Here is an 18,808-nt window from a genome sequence, read left to right as displayed (position 1 = left end):
GTTCAGCAAGCGTTGGGTCCGCCGGTGTGCATACCTGTAGCCTGATGGGTGCGTTTCGTTGGGCTTTTTTGTTCGGATTTGTTGTTGTTGTTAGTTTGGCTTTTGCAAGGTGCTACTTGTAAAATCGGTTTGTTCAACACATCTTTTGGTATAAACCTGCCCGTATTTTCTTTGCCTTATAATAAATTTTAAGTGAAAGAAAGTGAAAATTGTAGACATTGTTACGTGTTTGTTTGCAACATCAATGTGTTTTATTAAGATCTGTTTGTTTCTTAAGAAACTGTGTAGTGTCTTCTAACTTCCAGGTTGCCCCAAAACCTATTAGAGGATGTACAATCCACAACCTGTAAAATGCTTCTGTTTTCCCCGTGTTTTGTACGTTTTCCCACCCATTTTTTTGGACTAGCAGGAAAACACGGACTTTTGTGAAGCAGTGTGCCACGTGGGGGCCAGAGACCTCACACCTTAGTCCTTTTCCATCTTAAGTGTCCTGAGGACTTTCTAGGTGATACAGTACTGGCTGATTTGGCTCTGCTCCTGGACTACTTCACTATTCCAGGAAGAAGTTTTACAGGAATGCTTATCTTATATAAAGTGCACGGCTAATTATGAAGGAATCATTTTAGATTGGAATCTCACAAGAACATACTGTAATTATCGTTCAGATCTAAATGAATCCAAGCAGTCTTTTCTCAGCTATAGTGTTCTGTTTATGAATGCATTTCCTCCACTTGACATTCAGCCACAGTAATGCAGCAATACTGTGTAAAATGTGGAACAAATGACGTGTCTTCTTTAAGAGAATGCCTGACTCCCAAAATGCAGTAACTTTTGATGGAAAAGGAAAGGGAAGATGAGAAGGCAGCACTAACTAGGTGCTAAAGCCATGTAACTCATGAGTTTGAAGATACTGGGGGTTCTTCTGAACAGTCCTTCATGGGTTTTGGTGATCCTTAGCTGTCTTTTATCCTCTTTATGTATTTTAGAGTTTCCCAGGACCATAACTTGTGACTTTTCAAATGCTTGCAGATCATTGAGTAAAATATTACATTTACAGAAGATACTGACGAAGCATCTTAAAAGTGTGTCTGTTTGATTTTAGGACAAGGAAACCTGCATGGGTGTCAACAATCAAAGTTACATATGTGAAACGGGCCACTGTTGTGGACAATCCCAGTGTTGCAACTACTACTATGAACTCTGGTGTAAGTCCTTCCGTTTTGTATGGCTTCCCTTCCTAATGTGCATGGCTCTCATACCATACTACAGGTCTGGCTTGTGTCCATGAGCTTTTGTATTCAGCCTCTGTTACGCATTGCCATTGCATTTCACTGCATACAAACCGGAGCTGGCCTGGTACGGTGAGGGAAGTAGGGTTGTTACAGTGGGCAATGCCTGCTTTTTGAGGAGTAATGGGACATCTTGCCACCTTCTTGACTGCAGATTTGTGTTTGGTTTTCTCACTGATTTGTGCAATAATGAGGGTACCTTGTATGAGACTGAGGAAACCGTGCTTGAAGGAGAAATGCTGATATGGTGAGGGAGAAACTCTGATAAGCCCACCGCTAGAGTTTGACATGCTGAGGTGGAGTATTCATTCGGTATCTTTCATCTTATTGTTTTAGTTCTTTGCAAGAATGACAGTTTAAATCTGATCTTTTTAAAGCTGTCCTTTCAAGGAGGGGGGCCAGGATGTTTATTCTCTTCAGGATGTGTTGTGTTTGGAGCACAGCTGCTTGGGTGGAGATGGGCTTGAGCAAATCTTGTGGGCTGTGAGGAACATACATTGCCTGTTGCAACCCCTCTCGCCTCCTGTTTCCCAAAACCTGGGGTTTAAAACCACATGTGTTTCTAGTGACTGGTTGAGTGACTATACCTGCTAAGTCCCTTTAGGCGGCAGAAGGCAGGTCAAAGAAAAAACTCTGCAAAACTCTGATAAAGGTATATGGAAAAAAGGGTAGTTGAAAGGATATGAAAGTAAGAAATATTGAATGTTAGAGGCAGACTTCTTGAGTTGTGCCAGCGCGATGGTGTTTTCTTTTCTTGAGGCGAAGCACAATGGGTTGAACGTCGATATTGACATGCTATTGTACTGCCAGGAGCCAAGGATGAGAAGGCATCTGTTCCGTTCCAGAATCTGGAAACGTGGAACTCTGAAATCTGTACCCAGACATTAGAGACTGGAGATACTTTCTTACCATACCCAATGGTATCCTGTAGTTTTTACGCAACTGTGCTATCTGCTTAATCCCTCTGCCGTGCCCAGTTTCACTTCCTCAAAGCAGCGTGTGTGTGGGAATGTATTATACATACAAAACCTGTCACTTAACCTGGATCCAAGGGCAGGAATAGCTGGCACTTCATCCTTTAGTCGAGAAACATGCTTTTACTTTTCAAATTAAATGAAGCATGGAGGACATGGTTGTAAACTAAACAGGAATCTACACTCCTTCAAGACACTGCATGAGACTGACTGTACTGTCTGGCAGTGTCGATACTAATGGCATGTATTTGAATGTATTGCAGACCTTTTACAGCAGCGTTGTTTTCAGAAGTCTCCAAACAGTTCAAGAAACAATTAAGGACTGGGGGGTGGGGATGGGGTGCAGCTCCAGGGACCCTAGCAGGCTGAGAAACAGGCATGAATACATGGCTGCCTGGAACTGCCTGGTTCAGATCATAGCCGTCAGCAGCACAGGCAGGACAGATGGCTGGAATTTGTTTGGATTATATGGGGATGTGTGGACAAAGCAGAATGGGGAAGGTCAGACCCGGTTTTGGATTTGTGTGGGTGGGAATGTAGAGAAAGATGCATGTGCGCAAGGGCTTACAGACTCTGTGGCAAGCGGGATCTAAATTGAGCAATGGCATGGGGTCAGGCATGAATACATGGCTGCCTGGAACTGCCTGGTTCAGATCATAGCCGTCAGCAGCACAGGCAGGACAGATGGCTGGAATTTGTTTGGATTATATGGGGATGTGTGGACAAAGCAGAATGGGGAAGCTCAGACCCGGTTTTGGATTTGTGTGGGTGGGAATGTAGAGAAAGATGCATGTGCGCAAGGGCTTACAGACTCTGTGGCAAGCGGGATCTAAATTGAGCAATGGCATGGGGTACAGTTGCACGCCAGAGCTTGTTGTATGGTGGTCGTGCTTCTCCCGTGGACATCTTGAAGGAGAGGCTTAACTGAATTGCATACATTCAGTACAGTCTGAACAACAGCCCCCTGCTATTTTGATGGAATGATTTTACTTTAACTATCTTTGTGCTCTCGGGGTGGCACAGACTCTTACACTAGGCAGTACCTGGCTGCATCATTAAAGTTCTTGGAAGATGGAACCAGATTTTTTTATAAGGAAGCAGAATATTTTAGGCTTCTTTTTAGGGCAAGCACACAGGTCGCGCTGAGATCATGGAATAAACATATTAGTGGCACACATTGCTGGATGGTTCCTCAGGAGGACTGGGTTTCTGCGCTGAGATTCACATTCCTTCTGCATTGCAGAGAGCGTTATATTCTGTACTGACATGAGGGCAACAGTGCGAAAATGAGACTGTTCATCGAGGCTTTCTGCAAATTCAGGCTAACATCCAACATGGATTTAAAATTGGTTAATGTTTTCAAAGCTTGCTTTGCCATTATGAGTGTGAGAAAAAGATTTCTGGGATGGGTAGGAGGAGGCACAGGGAGAGCATGTCCTCTAAAAGAAAACTCATAGTCTACAGCCTGCAACCACAGTCACAGAACTGACTGAATTCCTGAAGCAGCAGGTATCTTCGGTAGGTACATACGGTGGGGCACTCTTAAGACCTTGGTGGTGAATAGCAGTGGCAGTATATATAAATGGTCTTAATATGAGCAGTGAATCGATGGTGTGGAAAGCAACAGCTTTACATGCCTGGGAATAGATGAGCTTTTTAAAAGTTAATAATAACTTTTGGTTAATGAACAGTTAACTTAGCAGCACCTTTTAAGTATGGCTTCATGGTGGTTCTGTGTTTTGATTTTAACCGGTGTATGCATGTACTGAAGTAGCTTTCGAGAAGTTTCTGGTCCTCTTGACCTTCTCAGGCCACCAGTGCTTTTGTGTGCTGGAAAACAGACCTTCTGCCTAATCGTGTGAATTAAATCCTGGATTTATTTACCACCACAGCTTTGTGGGGAGAAGCAGCAGAGGAAGGTGGCATTTGAAACGGAAAAGAAAACTAGTCTTTGCTGCACATGCCTTCAGAAATGTGATCCTGTCTTGTGGCTGCTTGGAGTTTTTAACCATAAAAAGGATCTTTCTCCCCATTTAAGGATTTGAGGGAAATTTGTCTTTGAGAATCGCAGATCTCAACATTTCTAGACAGTAAGTAAGGTTGTAGCAATTATAAACCAGTCCTCGAGGGTAGTGGAATAGATGCAAAATCAAGGTATTATTTTGTTAAGGGGTGGAGTGGAGGAATGGAGAACATGATAATGCCAAGCAGGTGGACAGCCTGTGTTTAAAATTAGATAACAGCCTGTTCAGATTCCCCACCCATCTCTTATATTTTAAAAAAAAAAAAAAAAAGTCCCATGTTACCAAATAATAAAGCTATATCCAGGTTTATATATATATAAGTCTAACATCTGTATAAAGGTCTTGTTAATTCTTAGCTCAAGCTCAGTAGCTGGTGACATGGGGAAAAAAAGTACAGTCAGTCTTTTAATTTTCTTGGAATAGAATCATAGAAAGTAAAAGGGAAGAAGGGGGTTTGTTATTGCATTTCCTCACATAGAGAAGGATGTTCATTTGGATGGTGGTTGAGTTGGTTTAGCACCTTAGCCTGGTGATTTCTTTGGGCACCCCAGAGAGCTCACAGTCCCCAAGGGGGAGACTGTGGTCTCGGGAGAAGGCAGCAGCTACTGGATTTTACTTACTAGCAGTTTTTATTCAGGTCTGTTACGGTGTGGTTGTGATTTGCTGGAGGACTCCGATGTTGGCCTTTGTCCAGCTCTGACAGGTGTTTTATTGCTGAAGTGTTCCAAAACGCCACTTTTCAAAACACAAGAGAGAAGGTAGTTGCGGAATGCAGTTCTCACATTTTGCAGATTAAGGCTCAGACCTTGTGGATTTTCCCAAGTTTAAGTGTATAATGTGGACTGAAAACCAAATCCAGATCTCCTGATGTCCATCCTCGTGTCTCTCCTCACCTGTTGAGGACCACCACCATGAACTTAGACGATTTCAGAGGCTCTGCACACAGCAAGCAAAGCTGTAGAAAGTATTTTGCTTGGCGGGGTTGGAAGAATAGTATGCTGTGCTTCAAGAATCGTGGAAGTGGGCAGCTGGTCACCGCGTGCAGATCTCAGTTGTAGGAGTTCACAGTTAAAGGGCTTACCTGGTCTTGTGTCATTTATGTACTGTACACAAACTGGCACTGGCCGTGAGTGAGTATTCAGATGTTGGATGTGCCTATTTTGCTTCATTTTGGGTGCTTTAGCAGTGATATTGAGCCCCTCTGGGTCTGAAAGAAAAGACCAAAAAAGATCTTGCCTCTTTGGGCCCTGGTGGAAGGGTAATACAGGAAAAAATGTTCTGTTTGCAGGCAGCACAGTTGATGTTTTTGCTGATATTTGAACATTTTGCTCATCTCTGCACGCTTCCCCTTGGAATCTCTAGACAGCTCTTTTCCCCAAAAAGCACGCTGCCAGAGAATTTTGGCAAGGATCCGATTAGTTGCTAAAACTAAAGCAACTGCTGTACCACGTACGTGTTCCAGGTCAGCTTTATAACAGGAATTCATTTCCAAGACTTTGCTGCAGTCTCCAAAACCCTCGGTCGGTCAAACACCACAGTCCTGTGTTTTCTTCTTCACCTTGTGTTATCTTATCCGTCACTATGACCACATCCTTTTTCAGAGAGGGATTTGCCCTGTTGTTTGCCTTTTGCCCAGCCTCCTATGTGGTTGTACTTGCTTTCTCTTTCCTAGGTGTATCAAACTTTGCCTTTGGCTGCTGTTACTCCTCAGCTGGTGCTTCAGCGATAACTCCTGTGTCAAAGCCTAGCTGAAAGTATAGGGCAAACAAAACAGATGTCACAGCCGCGCAGGAACTCATGATAAACAGGGTCACCAAGGGAGTTGTTTCCTGATTTCCCTGTGCTTTTTGTAGCCTAATCCAGACAGCAAAATAATCTTAAGCTTGTTTTGGTGTGGCTCAGTAAAATCCACAAATCCAAAGGAGAAGGCAAGCCGTCTTGCATAGTCCAACTGTGCAGACACTGAATTTCCCCAGTGTGGCCTGCTTCCACTTGCTCTGTGTTAAACGGCAATGAAAGGCAGGAGAGATTGCTGGTGCTGTTTCACCCCCTGCCTTCTGTATCTCACAGCTCCTCACGAGATACCCAGATCTGTTGTTGCAGACTGTTCTCCAGATCTTGTTGCCAGATATTCTGGACAGGGTCTCAGGTGGAAGTTCCGCTCTGATCGCTGTTAGACCTCCATTCACATAGGTTTTTACCAATATACATGTCTTGGGAGGGGTAAGTCAGCTGGAATTGACTGGACTTACAAACGTGTCTTCTAGAGCACAGGACAATTGCTTTTCAAAGACTCCCTCCCCAGGAGAGATGCATAAGAACAGCGTTTGCAGATTTATTGCCTCAAATTGACACTCACTGCAAGATAAGCAAAGGATTTTTCTGCAATCTGTCTTTTTTCATCTTGTGTCATGGCAGAGGCTGTGCCATGTATACTGGACACTATTCTGAAAACTAGGAACCAGCTGCAGTTAACAATCCGTCTCTTTTCGTCTGAGATACCAGTCTGGGAGCAAACAGGCAGGAGTTGGAGATGTTGTCTTCAGCTTTTTTCTTTTGCCATTGTACTCTACAAATATTCAGTAATGCTTTCCTGCAGTGCCATCAGGCTGGGGGTACAGTGCCACTGATTAAAACTGACATAAAACTGTCACTGAAAGTCACAGTCTTTCTCTTGCCACTCTTGTGTTTGGCAGATGAGATTCAACCTGCTCTGATTCCCTCAAACCAGTTCAAACCAGTTGTGCACAATTTTGTGCTGGCACAAGAAAAGGTGGAAAAGGCAGCAGGAGGTATGGAAGACACAGGCAGAGGAGGACCATGTAATTCAGCAGCTTCTTTTTTTCCTTCTTAGAATGTTCATAGGCCTGTGGCCTGGATCCTTCATCTGGCATCTGTGAGCAGCAACATTGACTTGTACAGGCTCATGTCTGAACTGGCAGGAGGTGATGTGGTCTCTGTGCCAAGGACACTATTAAACCCAAGTGCATCCAGGTTGCAGTACCAATTAAATCTCTTTCCTACTTTTGATGACAGTGTTGGCCCTGTGAAAGACCATTTCTTTCCAGCCATGGCTGACTGTGAGGCCATCATTTGGGACATCACTTTTTAGTCAATGAAATTGTCCCACTTCTCCTTCTGTTCAGAACCAGCTCTCGTGGAGCCAAAGCTATTACGCAGATGCTTGTCAGGCAGACACAAAAACACTTTGCAGTATGTTTTGGCTTGATTTTCAGGCACTTCCTGCCAATAGAGTGATGGCATTTGCCCAAGTTTACCATGAACTTGAGGGCAGATTTCTCTGTCCCTACCCTTGGAACGCTCCAGAAAATGTTTTCCATTTTGCACAGGATAAAAGGAGCTTCCCTCCACAGTAATACTGATGGCAACAACTCATGCAGCGAATACAGTACATCATCAGGCTGAGCATTGCTCCCCCCTTTTTCATGAGGAGGGAACACTCTGGGGGTTTTATTCTTAAGAATAATTAAGAATAAAATAATTTAGGTTTGAGCAAAACTATGGTCAGCATCCCAGAAAAGTTTTCATTGAAGCTTTAAGCCTGGCATGTTCTTTCACAGCTGGTAGAAAACATCTCTGGTGTGTGACTCTGTGATAGGGCTCTCTTTCCCAAGGACGCTGTACACGTAGCAGCCTTCCTTCTCTTTCTTCAGTATTTCCTCTCCTCGTGAGAGATGGTTTTCAGGGGAGCTAGTTCTGTTCCCGAGTCTTTCTGCAGCTCCTGCGCTGACTGTCTGAGCTTGGCACTTGTGTGGAGCTTACAGCTCTGAGCCTGTCCGATGCTGGGTAAGAGGCTGGTCCCTCTTTTTTATTGTTGTGAAAGGTGTTGATGCTCTGGCAGGGCAATCTCTTAGCAAAACTCAGCTTCTTGGCTGTGTCTGATTCACCCTTTGGTTGCATCATTATCTACCCGTTGGCATCACCAGTCAATTTGTCAGAAAATATTGCAGTATTTCGCAGGACTCAGCCTTTTTTGGACTAGAGGGTGTTTCAATTCTGACTTTTCCATCAATCGAGAGTGAATCTGACACTGCCTTCAGGTCCAACGGTCTTGTGCACCCCTGGTACGTGTGTAGCTCCAAACTGGTGCATTGTTTCTGTCAATGCTGTCCATCAGCAGTTGTTTTTCCAAAGACTCTCTTTGCTCTCTGCCTGTCACGTTGCCCTCAGGTTGCCATGAGCTTTTGTTCCCAGTGGTCACTGCCAGGTGGGCAGTGGGAAATACTCTATCTCAAGTCAAACATTTAATGGCAAACTTCACTCAGGATGCCTAGTACCTCCCAACCTCTTCTCCTTGTCAAGTGACTGCAGTGACAGCTCAGCACAAAGCAGCTGAAAACTGGCTTTGGGAAGGAGGCACATGTTGAGGAGCACAGGAGAGGCTTTTGGGGACAGTGATGGCAACTAGAAGCCCAGTCTTACTTGGCTTACAGAGGTCTTTTCATGCCAAGCTTCTGTTGTCTTTGCACATCTCACCCATTTTAAGCACGAGGCAGAGCCAGTGCCTGCTTTTGCCGTGAACGAGGTATGAGTGTACCGCTGCTGTGCTCGGCCTCCGGGTTTCCTGCTTCCATAGTGTGGTCTTTGGGTGCATTTGAAATTCCCCTCTTTCACCTCTTGCCAAGTGAGCCCGCTGGGTGCACGGGCCAGTGGTCTGCTCGGCTTGCCTCCCTGCTGCTGGTTTGAAGCCAAGCATCACCTGGTGTGCAAGTGCACGGCTCAGCCCTGGACACTTTCACTGTTCACTCCATACTTTTAGACATACTGTTTACAACTGTACTTGGCTTTGCACACATAGCTTCATTTCAAAGAAATGACCATACTGTGTATTTCCTGGGCTTTCGTGTTTTTTCCTGTTCTGCAACCAAAATTGCAGCCATGCCCAAACTTCTGGCTAGGGCATGTTGTAGAGCCCTTTATGGAGGCCCTGGACTCCCAGCAGCATGCTGGGCTTGCAACCAGAGCTGCACCCAATCCTTCTCTCAGCATTGGCACCCCTGCCCAAGCAACAACCAAGGCGCCCCTTGTGTGCCCCAGCACCTATGGATGTCCCATCCTATTGCTTCCTGTGTGCTGGGGGGGCTGTCAGCCCCGCGGTGTAGGGGTGCTGCTGTGTGACAAGGTGGGGGCAAAGCCGTTGAAGAGGACCCCAGAAGCCAGGCCAGCAGATGGCTGTGGTGGGCACACGCTGCTGACCTCCAGTGATCATCCAGGCAAGTCCCTGGGCTCATGCTGAGTCGGGGGTTGAGTAATTCCTAGAAGCTTTAGGAATCGTCGGCAGTTAATGAAACCAGCCATAACGTGGTATTAGTGGGTTCTTTTGCTGTAAAGTCTCATGAAAAGCAACAGATCTCATCCATTTGTGGTTGCGAACGTGCACAGACCCTTTGCATGAGAATAGAGGTGTTGTTCCTGGCACCGTGGCCAGATTGCAATCCAGTAAATTATGGTCTGTTTACTTAAAACGCCACCTGCGGTTTCAGTAGGATCCAACATTGATTTATTATCCTGAAGTGTTGTATATTGTTACTGCCTGTTGTTTACAGAGTTGCCACACGCCTTCCCAGGAATGGCTGAGCTTACTTTGACCCCTACTCTGAGCTGTGCATCGGTTTGTCTGCAAAGTACTTTGGGATTTCTTTGAAATGGGTTGAGAAGTTTTCCAAAGAAATACTCTTAATCTTCTGGATGCAAGCTTGGGTGGAAGCAGTTATTCCCTGCAGAAAAATGCGGCTGCTGCAGCTGAGATTGCTTAACAGTGGCAGTTCTCCAGGATGTCTTAACTAGCTAAGTGCTGTTTGCTACCATTGCATCCAGAGTCCTTGGGAAAAGATGTGATCAGATGTGTTAAAAAGCATCTGTTTTCGTAACTGTAGCTAAAATCCCTGGATAGCTGGGTGTAATTTTCCATTGTTTTAGAACACATGATCACGGACTGCTCTTCGAAAATAAGGAGTACTTAGAAAATGAACTGTGAGCCTGCTTCAGTGAATGGTGGCGTGCTGTGCCAGTGACCTGGTTTTGATGAGTGTGTTTATGCTTCCTCAGCAAGCAAGAGTCAAGGGACCTTCTCCTGGCAAGAAATAGTGTATTGATGGGAGTCTTCAAACTGCGAGACAGCGTAGTATTGGGTTTGCGTGGCAAGGTTTTGCTAGTGGGGGGCTGCAGGGGTGGTTGCAAATGCCTGGCTTTGGAGGGAAGGGTGGGCTAGAGCAATCCTTTTAGTTTATATAAAAAGGATTTTCAGAAGCAGGCGGGTGTTTGGAGGGCTGTGGACACCTTCTCAGCTTGGTTTGAAGAAAGTGCAGAGGGCATCTCGACTGCTTCATCCTTTGCTTCTCTGGACAAAGATCACAGTCTTCTCTCTTGCACTTTGGTATAGCTGAACAGGCTGGCTAGAAAAACTGCCAAGGAACCTTGATGTCCAGCCAAGCAAAAAAAATGGAGCATGTAACACCTTAATTTGATAGCAGGTTTCGATAAGTTTGCGTGTAAGGCTGAATCCAGGCCATTAGGGAAATTGGTTGTGCAAGGCAAGAGAGATTTCAGTTTGCTGTGCCAAAATACGTGAAGAACTTGGGTTACGATACAGGGAGGTGAAAGTCCTTGCTCAGAACGCCTGGAGGCATGATATGGCCTATTCAGTTCACCTACAAACAGCCCAGCGCTGGGCTCTGAGATGGGTGATACAGGTTGATTGTGCTTTGTCCTGAGCCAGAGCAGTACTCCTCTCATTCTTCAAATTCTTAAACTGTTCACCTTTCCCCACCCAGCTCTTAGCAGAGAAAACATCGCTAACTCGGCAGGGGATGCTGAAAACATCAAGGTATTGTAAAGGTGGGACTAGAGGTTTTTACTGGGGAGAGAAAAGCGGTTTGACCTCACGGGGCAGAATGGCCATGCTGAAAACGGGCTGTAGCACTACAAGTCCTAGTTTGGGAATAACGAAGAGCAGCAGAAGTCTTACCAAAAGGAAAACGGTGTTGTGATCTCTGCTGAGGGCTGCTAGGCCTGTGTATTTCTGACAGGGAAGCTCTCCTGGTATCCTGAGCTGCAAAAAATGAGTTTGAAAAAGACAGAAACGACAGACACCTCTGAGGCAGGTAGAGCTGTGGGCTATAGCTGTGGGAGAAAAAAGCCTTCTCTGGAGTGATTGTAGCTCTTTGAAGTGCATCTCAGAAACATTTTTCTACTGCGAGCAAACGTGAAGGGGGAGTTGGGGAAAGAGGGAGTTGCGGAAAGGGGGAGTTATTCCACATGTTGGAAGGAGTGGAGAAAATTGAGGAAGTACTCTTTTAAAGTCCCTTTTAAGGAGCAGTGTATGTACGGTACGACAGTGCACAGAAACCAGCTGTGACCACAGAGGGAGCAGAAGTTTCTTGAGGATTCAGAGTGGGGGCCTAGTTTAGTTTAATTTTGGGTAATTTAAGACACTGAATACAAAATTAAGTTTTAAAAATATTTTGAGACATTTACGTAAAGAGAATGTGTTTTTGTTAAACGTAACAATGAAAGTATTGGGCTGGAAATCAAAGAACAGTGCAACCAAAAGCAAAACATAGTGCTTGGGTTTTTCTTTTCTTCTGTGGTCAGTCTGCAGAGTGTCTTTTGTGTCTTGATTGTTATTTTCAAACCAAAGTGGCAGTGGGAGACAAGTTCAATGCTATTCACAGCTCTGCTCATATTTTTGGCTAGAAGAAACCATATCCAAGGAGTGGGAGTGATGGTGGGGTGGAGCCAAGCCCTGTCTTCATATTCTGTCCTTGTCCAGAGTACCCAGAGTACCCACTGAACACGCTCCACGTTGTACCGAGGTGCGTACAGGGTTACCCGATTCTGTCAAGGCTACCAGAGTAGCAGCCACCCGCACAGGCAGGTCCATGTCAAAGCTGCCTGGCGCAGCGTATGTTTCTGCCTTTAGAGTAGTGCAGGGTTCAGATCCAGACTTTCTGACCATCTTCTCCATCACCTCTGTGGGTTTCCTGGGTTTGGATGTGCTTCTTGCACTGAGGCTAACACTTGCTCTCCCCTGCTGCAGGGTTTTGGCTGGTGTGGACCATCATCATCATCCTCAGCTGCTGTTGTGTTTGCCATCACCGACGCACCAAGCATCGTCTCCAGGCCCAGCAGCGGCAACACGAGATCAACCTGATCGCTTACCGGGAAGCCCATAACTATTCAGCCCTGCCGTTTTATTTCCGTATGTATCTCACAACGTTTTGCCTAGAGGTCATGGGGAGCATGGCAGCAGGAGCACCCTGTGTTGCGAGGAAGAGGGAAGCAGTAGCTGGGCTCCACAAGAGGTGGTGCCGCCTAACCTCGGCTTGTGGAGAGGAGGTGACATATTACAGCTGCTGGATGCATTTGAGCCACCTTGAACCTGGAGTTGAGCCACACCAGCTACAGCATCTTCGCACCCACCCTCAATCTGGCTCTCTGAGTGCAGTAATTCCCTGGGTGTTTTTCTGGGAAGGCTCTCAAACGACCTCAATCAGAACTTCATGGATGCTCCTCCTTTCTAGCCTGCACTTGCTGCTGGTGGGACTGCGATGTGGGAAGTAGCTTCATGAAATTTGGTCACACAGGCTGGGTGGAAGTGGTGCCGCAGCAGGCACCATGCTGGCTTCCACCCCATGCTGCTGTTCCTAGACCACGCTGTTGGTGAGCAGCCCTAGGACATCACACGAAGGAGCTGTTGCCCACAGCTCACAGAAAGTACAATCACTTTGTGCCCTGCTGGCTGTGCTGGAACAGCAAGTCTCAGCCTTTTGACTGGAGGTACCACAGCTGAGTTTCTTGTAATGCTCTGTGGAATTGCGTGTATGAATTTGCTTTTCTCCTTAAACTCTTGCAGCCACCTGAGAAATTATCCCCAACAGGCTTTTCCTCCCCAGCCCCAGAGATACACAACTGCACATGGAAAACCGCAGTGCTATCTTTAAATGTTTCTAGTATTTAAGTCCATTCTCTCTATACAGACTGTTTTGTTGCCTCTTAAGAAATAAACAAAATCTGTCATGGATTTGAGGGGTTGTAAGTACAATAAATCAAACTCTCTTGCCAGTGCTGCCAATTTTATTCTGAAAATACACACCAGAAAAACCGAATCCAGCACTAAAACAACAGCCATAAGCCAAGATCCTAAGTTCCTTGTAACTGTTCATGTCTCTTCATATTTGCACAAAGGTTTGTGAGATAAGAAGACAGTATTGAAGTGGGCTAGTGAGTTCCCTCTCAGATTGTTCCCTCCAGGCCATCTCTTGCTGTGGTTTATGGGGCTGTATTGGGGTACAGCGCAGGGGTAGGAGGCTTGCTTGGTAGCCCTAAGCATAGTCCTGAGAGCCAGGAGTTCAGGCTGCTGTTGCCAACAGTGGCCATCTCCTCCTGTAGTGGTGCCCTCCCACGCCACAATTGCTGCTTCTCTAAAACATGACACGTCTCATTTGGGCCAAGTTTTGGCAACCCTTGTAAAGCCCATTGAGCTGTTCGGTGGGTGGGTGCTGGTAGGTACAGATGACACAGTGACCTGTGTCAATGACTCGTTTCCTGAGATAAGCTGTTCGTGAAATAACTTCTCCTCCTTGCCTCCCACTTTTAGGGTTTTTGCCAAATTATTTACTACCTCCCTATGAGGAAGTGGTGAACCGACCGCCGACCCCACCCCCACCATATAGTGCCTTACATCAGCAGTGTGTCCCAGCAGGCAGCAGTAGCACAATCCCGGACATGCCAAGAAACCTGCAGCCAGCACAGAGCAGCTCAGCAGCACCCAGCGGCAATAACAGCAGTACTGACAACACTGGGTCCCCCAGCCTTGGGGACCCTGAGCCCTCCACTACCACTCTGGTTGAGCGACCAGGTGCCAAAACGCAAAGCATCGAACCTGGCGGTACCAGCACGGGAGCCGAGCTAGTGGAGAGGGACGGTCCCGGTAAGCATATGGAGTGCAAGGAGGAACTGCTCAAAGGTTACAGCTCTGAGAGCTTAGAGCAGAGCAGCGCCATTCCCGATGCGAAGGACAAGACGCCGGGCAGGCAGCGCCGTTTCACCGGCGACTCGGGCATCGAAGTCTGCGTGTGCAACCGGGGCCATCACGATGATGACCTCAAGGAGTTTGATGGGCTCATCGACGATGCTCTGGACGGGCCTCTGGACTTCTGCGACAGCTGCAGCAGCCGTCCCCATGGGGACGAGGAGGAAGGGCTTTACAATGCCGCGGAAGAGCAGCACCGTGAACACAGCCACCACCACCTGCCCCGGCAGCCGGTGTGTGTACTCTTGAACACAATAAATGAGCAGGACTCTCCAAACTCTTGTACCAATAGTTCCCCCAGCTAAAGCAACACAGTGGAAGAAAGAATCAGGGGGAAAAAACAAAGAAATAAAAGTGGAATAAGAGAAATAAAACTTTAACAGGAGGAAAAGGTGATACAACCTTTTTTTTTTTAGTTTATTTTTCTTTCACCCTCTCCAGTATAATTTGAGGACTAGTCCTCAAAGACCCGGCTTGTGGGGGACGGGTCACTCTGGGTTTTGTTAATCGTGTCTGTCCTGCTCCGCAGGGCAGGGACTGATGTTTCTCAATGAAACCTTCTAACAAATGGAATTTTCCTAATGGTGATTTTGGTGATGGTTATTATGAGTTTGTTGTTTTCTGAAACACTGCTTTATCTCTCAATCAGTAAAGCTCAGCAAATCTTACCCTGGGAGGATACGAAATCACCATAAGGCTTCAACCTCCAGGTGTCTTCCCAGAAGCAAGCAGCTTCTGACAGTGCCGGCAGTCAGTAGCCCAAGAGTTCTGGTTTGATATAGTGCTCTTGAGGCATTGGGGATCTCTTTTCATTTTAGCTTTGTGTGTGTGTGCGTGCGTGTGTGTGTGTATGTGTGTGTGAAGTTTTCCTGAAGCTGATGAATGCCTGAACACATCAGCCCTACAGTCTCTGGTGCTTCAGTGTTTAAGACAGCAGGCAGGAAATTTCCCACTTGAAGCTGGCAGAAGAACCAGTTTCTTCCAGAAGGAGTGTTAGTCTGTGAGCAATTTGAAAAGAAGGGGTTTGCAGAGATTTGCCTTTCTATGTCATTTTCAAAGACAAGTGTACTCTTCAATGCCTCCAAGAGCACAGCGAGCAGCAGAATCCAGGCAGCTGGGCTGCCTTCCAAGTACTGTGGTCTCAGAATGACCTTTTTCCGGTGTGCTGCAAAAGGGCTTGGCTTTATTTTTCTTTTTTCCCTTTTTTTTTGCACCCCGAGAGCAGCACACTTGAGTTCCGATGACAAAAAAAGAACAGGGCTCTCTTTGGCCAGCGTGCCTTCAAGCTTCAGCGGTGCATGTTGAACAAATGGAGACGAGAGCTCCGTCCATTGTGAAGGGATGACTTACTGTGTCGATGTGGAAGACCTGTGCAGTATTTTGTTGTTGTTGTTGTTCCAAAAGTTTGGTGCGATTCTAATGTTGACCACTTAAGAGAAATGAATGTCTGTTTTCTTTTTCCTTCTTTTTTTTTCTGTTTAAGGTGGCAACTGGCTACTGTATGATGTCTGTGAGCGTGTGTGTGTGACTGCAATCCATGCATGCAAGTCCTACTGGTAACATGAAAGCCTGCTGTAAGACTGCAAGAAAAATTACTGTAGCTTTGCTTTAATAAACAGTAGAAATTTTGTTAGTAACAACCTGAAGGGAAAAAAAAAAAAAGGAAGAACTGAAACTAACATTCCCTCGAGTGCTCGTGTGTAAGAGAGCACAGTTCAGACGATGTGTCTCATTCTCTCGTTTTCGGGTTTTCTCCCTGTCCCTTTTATAATTATGGTCATTCAGATCATTACTGTTACGGGGGAAAAAAAATTGAAAACTGAACTCAGACGTATTCAGATTTGTTGATTGAAAACCAAAATCAGTTTTAAATAAGGTGGAAACCAAAATACAATGTCTTTTCTGATAACTTGCCCCCGTGTATGTGTATCATTTTGTGAGTTAAGAACAAGATTCGTCTTTCGTTTGTGGTTTTGGGTTTGTTTTATTTTTTTTTTTACCTGGAGGTACACAGTGCTGTGCTGGATACAGATGACAGAACAAGGCAAGTGGTGCTAGTTTCAGTATTTCTCCCACCTCTTTGAAGAGGGCACTTTTACCTTACAAGGTTGAGGAGAATCTCGCTCCTTTGGCTGTCACGGCCTTTCCCTTCCATCGGAACGGCTGATAAAGGTGGCTCTTCAGTTTGTGTCTTAGGGCGCTCTTAAGAATGAAGGGCTTTGTTTTGGATTCAGGAGGCCTCGTTCCTGGATGCCTGCAGCATGAGTGGTGACAGAGAGGCTGTGCGTGCCCCGGTGCCTGGCTGGCTCGCTGTGCGCTGCGGCTGCCTGGGGACTGGTCACTTCCAGCTGTGTTCACCAACCACATGTAGCTTTTGAGAAGAGAATTAAAGATCCCCAGTGCCACCCCTAGGAATTCGGTACGTATTGGCACCTGGCTTTGTTCCTCACACCACAGAGGAAGATAAAAAAGCCCATCAGTCCTTACGGAGCAGGGTTTTACTGGTGTAAATCATGGGTTCGGCCCCATGCCAGTGGGACACACTCTGCCAACATTTCTGATGGCATGAGACAAAAATCTGTTTGTTTTCCTGCCATGCCACTAAGATCAAGGGAACCCCTCCACTTCTCTGGGCATAGAGGTGAGTACCAGTATGCTGAGGTGATGTTTCTAGTCTTACAAAGTCAGGAGGAAGCAATGGTGTGCCTGTTTTATGACTTCTGGAGGTTTTTCAGGTTTTTAGACCGTGAAGAAACAAACAGGGCATAAACCATGTCTTTTAAGCTAACATGGGCCTGAAGAGGAGCAGGACTAGCAGTGTGGCTCTTGGTGCTTCAGGCTTTTAGACCTGGACCAGGGGCAGCTAGTGTGGGGAGGAGAAGTATTGCAGGGCAGGACACTGGGCTGGTGAGCACCTCAGAGACAGTCCCTGCTGGTGCCTCTTTGGGGACAGCCAAAGGACTCCCAGAGCTCCAGCTTTGGAGCTCTAGAAAGGTGCTTGATCCTCGTGTATCCCTTTGTAGAAAGCCAACGTGGCCCCAGCAGAGCTGTGGGTGAGGACACGGGCAGGTGTGCATCTGTAGCACCAGAAAACACCCATTTCCAGCTGTAAGAGGTGAGTGTGAGTATGAGAGTCGAGAATACGTCATTTCAAAACTGAGTTGCAAACAGTGCAGCACGACTGAGAGCAAATCGCTGCCAATCCGCTGCTGGTTCTTTTTCTTTACATCGTGTTTTAAGTGTTAGAGCCAGTAATCCCTGAAGTCTATTTCTGCAGCGGCAGTGCAGCGCTGCTTACGCAGCATGTTCTCAGCTGCCGAAATTGGCTCCAGGGGCGAGGACCCTGCAGGTGTCCTGACAGGCCTGGGATCTGTCACCTGGGGACAGGTGCTGCAGAGCACCGTGCGCTGGCTCAGTGAGAGGGTCGCCGGGCACAGGGGGGCTTCCTGGGAGCGGTGGGTACTGCAGCATCACCTCGGTGTTCCAGAGGGTCTCTTTGGCTCTGATGGTGCAACCTGCTCCTCTGAGAACACCCGTGCAGTTTTCTTGCAGCATATTGTTGCATGTTTGTACAACCCAGTGGATGGGTGTTGGCTGAAGACGGAGGAGAAGGAGGGAGGGAATTGTGTGTCTTGGTGTTTGCTGGCAGCCTGCTCTCAGAGCCTGTACCTGCCTAACTTGCCGCTAAGGGAAGCCGGGCTGCAGCCTTCTGTGCAACATAGAGTCATTGAAAATTTCCTGGGGCAGGGAACCTGAGCAAGCCTCCAGGACAGAAACAAAATCGGAAGACCCCACTGAAAGCACCAGGCTGTGCCACCAGGTGATGGGAGCTTTGGGTTCCCCAGGTGTCCCTTGCCACTCGGGGATGTGTGTCAGCGCGAGAGCCTGGGCCGTGCTCGCTTCCTGCCCTGTGCAGCCTCTGCTCCCACAGCCAAATATCCTCTTCTGCACGTGCCCCGGCCGGGCTCATCCCGTGGTGACCCACTCCCAGTGGAGCTTGGCAGGGGGCCAGGGCATGGTCCTGCCGCTGTGAATAAACTCCCCTTGCCTCTCCCCAAAGCCTGCTGCCCCCTGGCTCTCACTCACCCTGCCTGTGCAAAACATCCTGGGGAGCAGGGGCCCGGGGCATGTCCCTGCCGCTGTGAATAAACTCCCCTTGCCTCTCCCCAAAGCCTGCTGCCCCCTGGCTCTCACTCACCCTGCCTGTGCAAAACATCCTGGGGAGGCTTTTCCACCCCTCATGTTTTTCTTCTTCTTTTGTTTACATAGGAAAAGTTTGGACTGGGCTGGGAGCATCCGACAGTGGGAAGGCTGGGATGAGTCTTCTTTCTTCGTCAGAGCTGCTTCCCCCCAGTTCCTTGCAGCACAGATCTGTTTTTATCAGATGGGACTGGTGCCCGTGCTGGGGCCGTCAGCGGTGGTGCAAGCGCTGCAGTCTCTGTGCTGGGGTGGGGGATTATTGGCTGC

The 18,808-nt window shown here is 47.1% G+C and overlaps 1 protein-coding gene across 1 annotated transcript; it reads left to right on the top strand.

Annotated features, from left to right (window-relative positions):
• Positions 1 to 1,102: 1,102 nt before the first annotated feature.
• WBP1L (WW domain binding protein 1-like) lies at positions 1,103 to 15,166 on the top strand (the record flags this gene model as incomplete). Its single annotated transcript, XM_010138182.1, has 3 exons — positions 1,103 to 1,205; positions 12,347 to 12,508; positions 13,907 to 15,166. Coding segments are annotated over 3 exons (1,005 nt in total), but the record flags the coding sequence as incomplete, so codon positions are not given.
• Positions 15,167 to 18,808: the final 3,642 nt, after the last annotated feature.

Source organism: Buceros rhinoceros, unplaced genomic scaffold, assembly GCF_000710305.1.
Source record: "Buceros rhinoceros silvestris isolate BGI_N320 unplaced genomic scaffold, ASM71030v1 scaffold19916, whole genome shotgun sequence".
In the NCBI taxonomy this organism is placed as follows: domain Eukaryota; kingdom Metazoa; phylum Chordata; class Aves; order Bucerotiformes; family Bucerotidae; genus Buceros; species Buceros rhinoceros.
The sequence above is the reverse complement of the archived record's forward strand: the minus strand, read 5'-3'. Positions and strand labels throughout refer to the sequence as shown.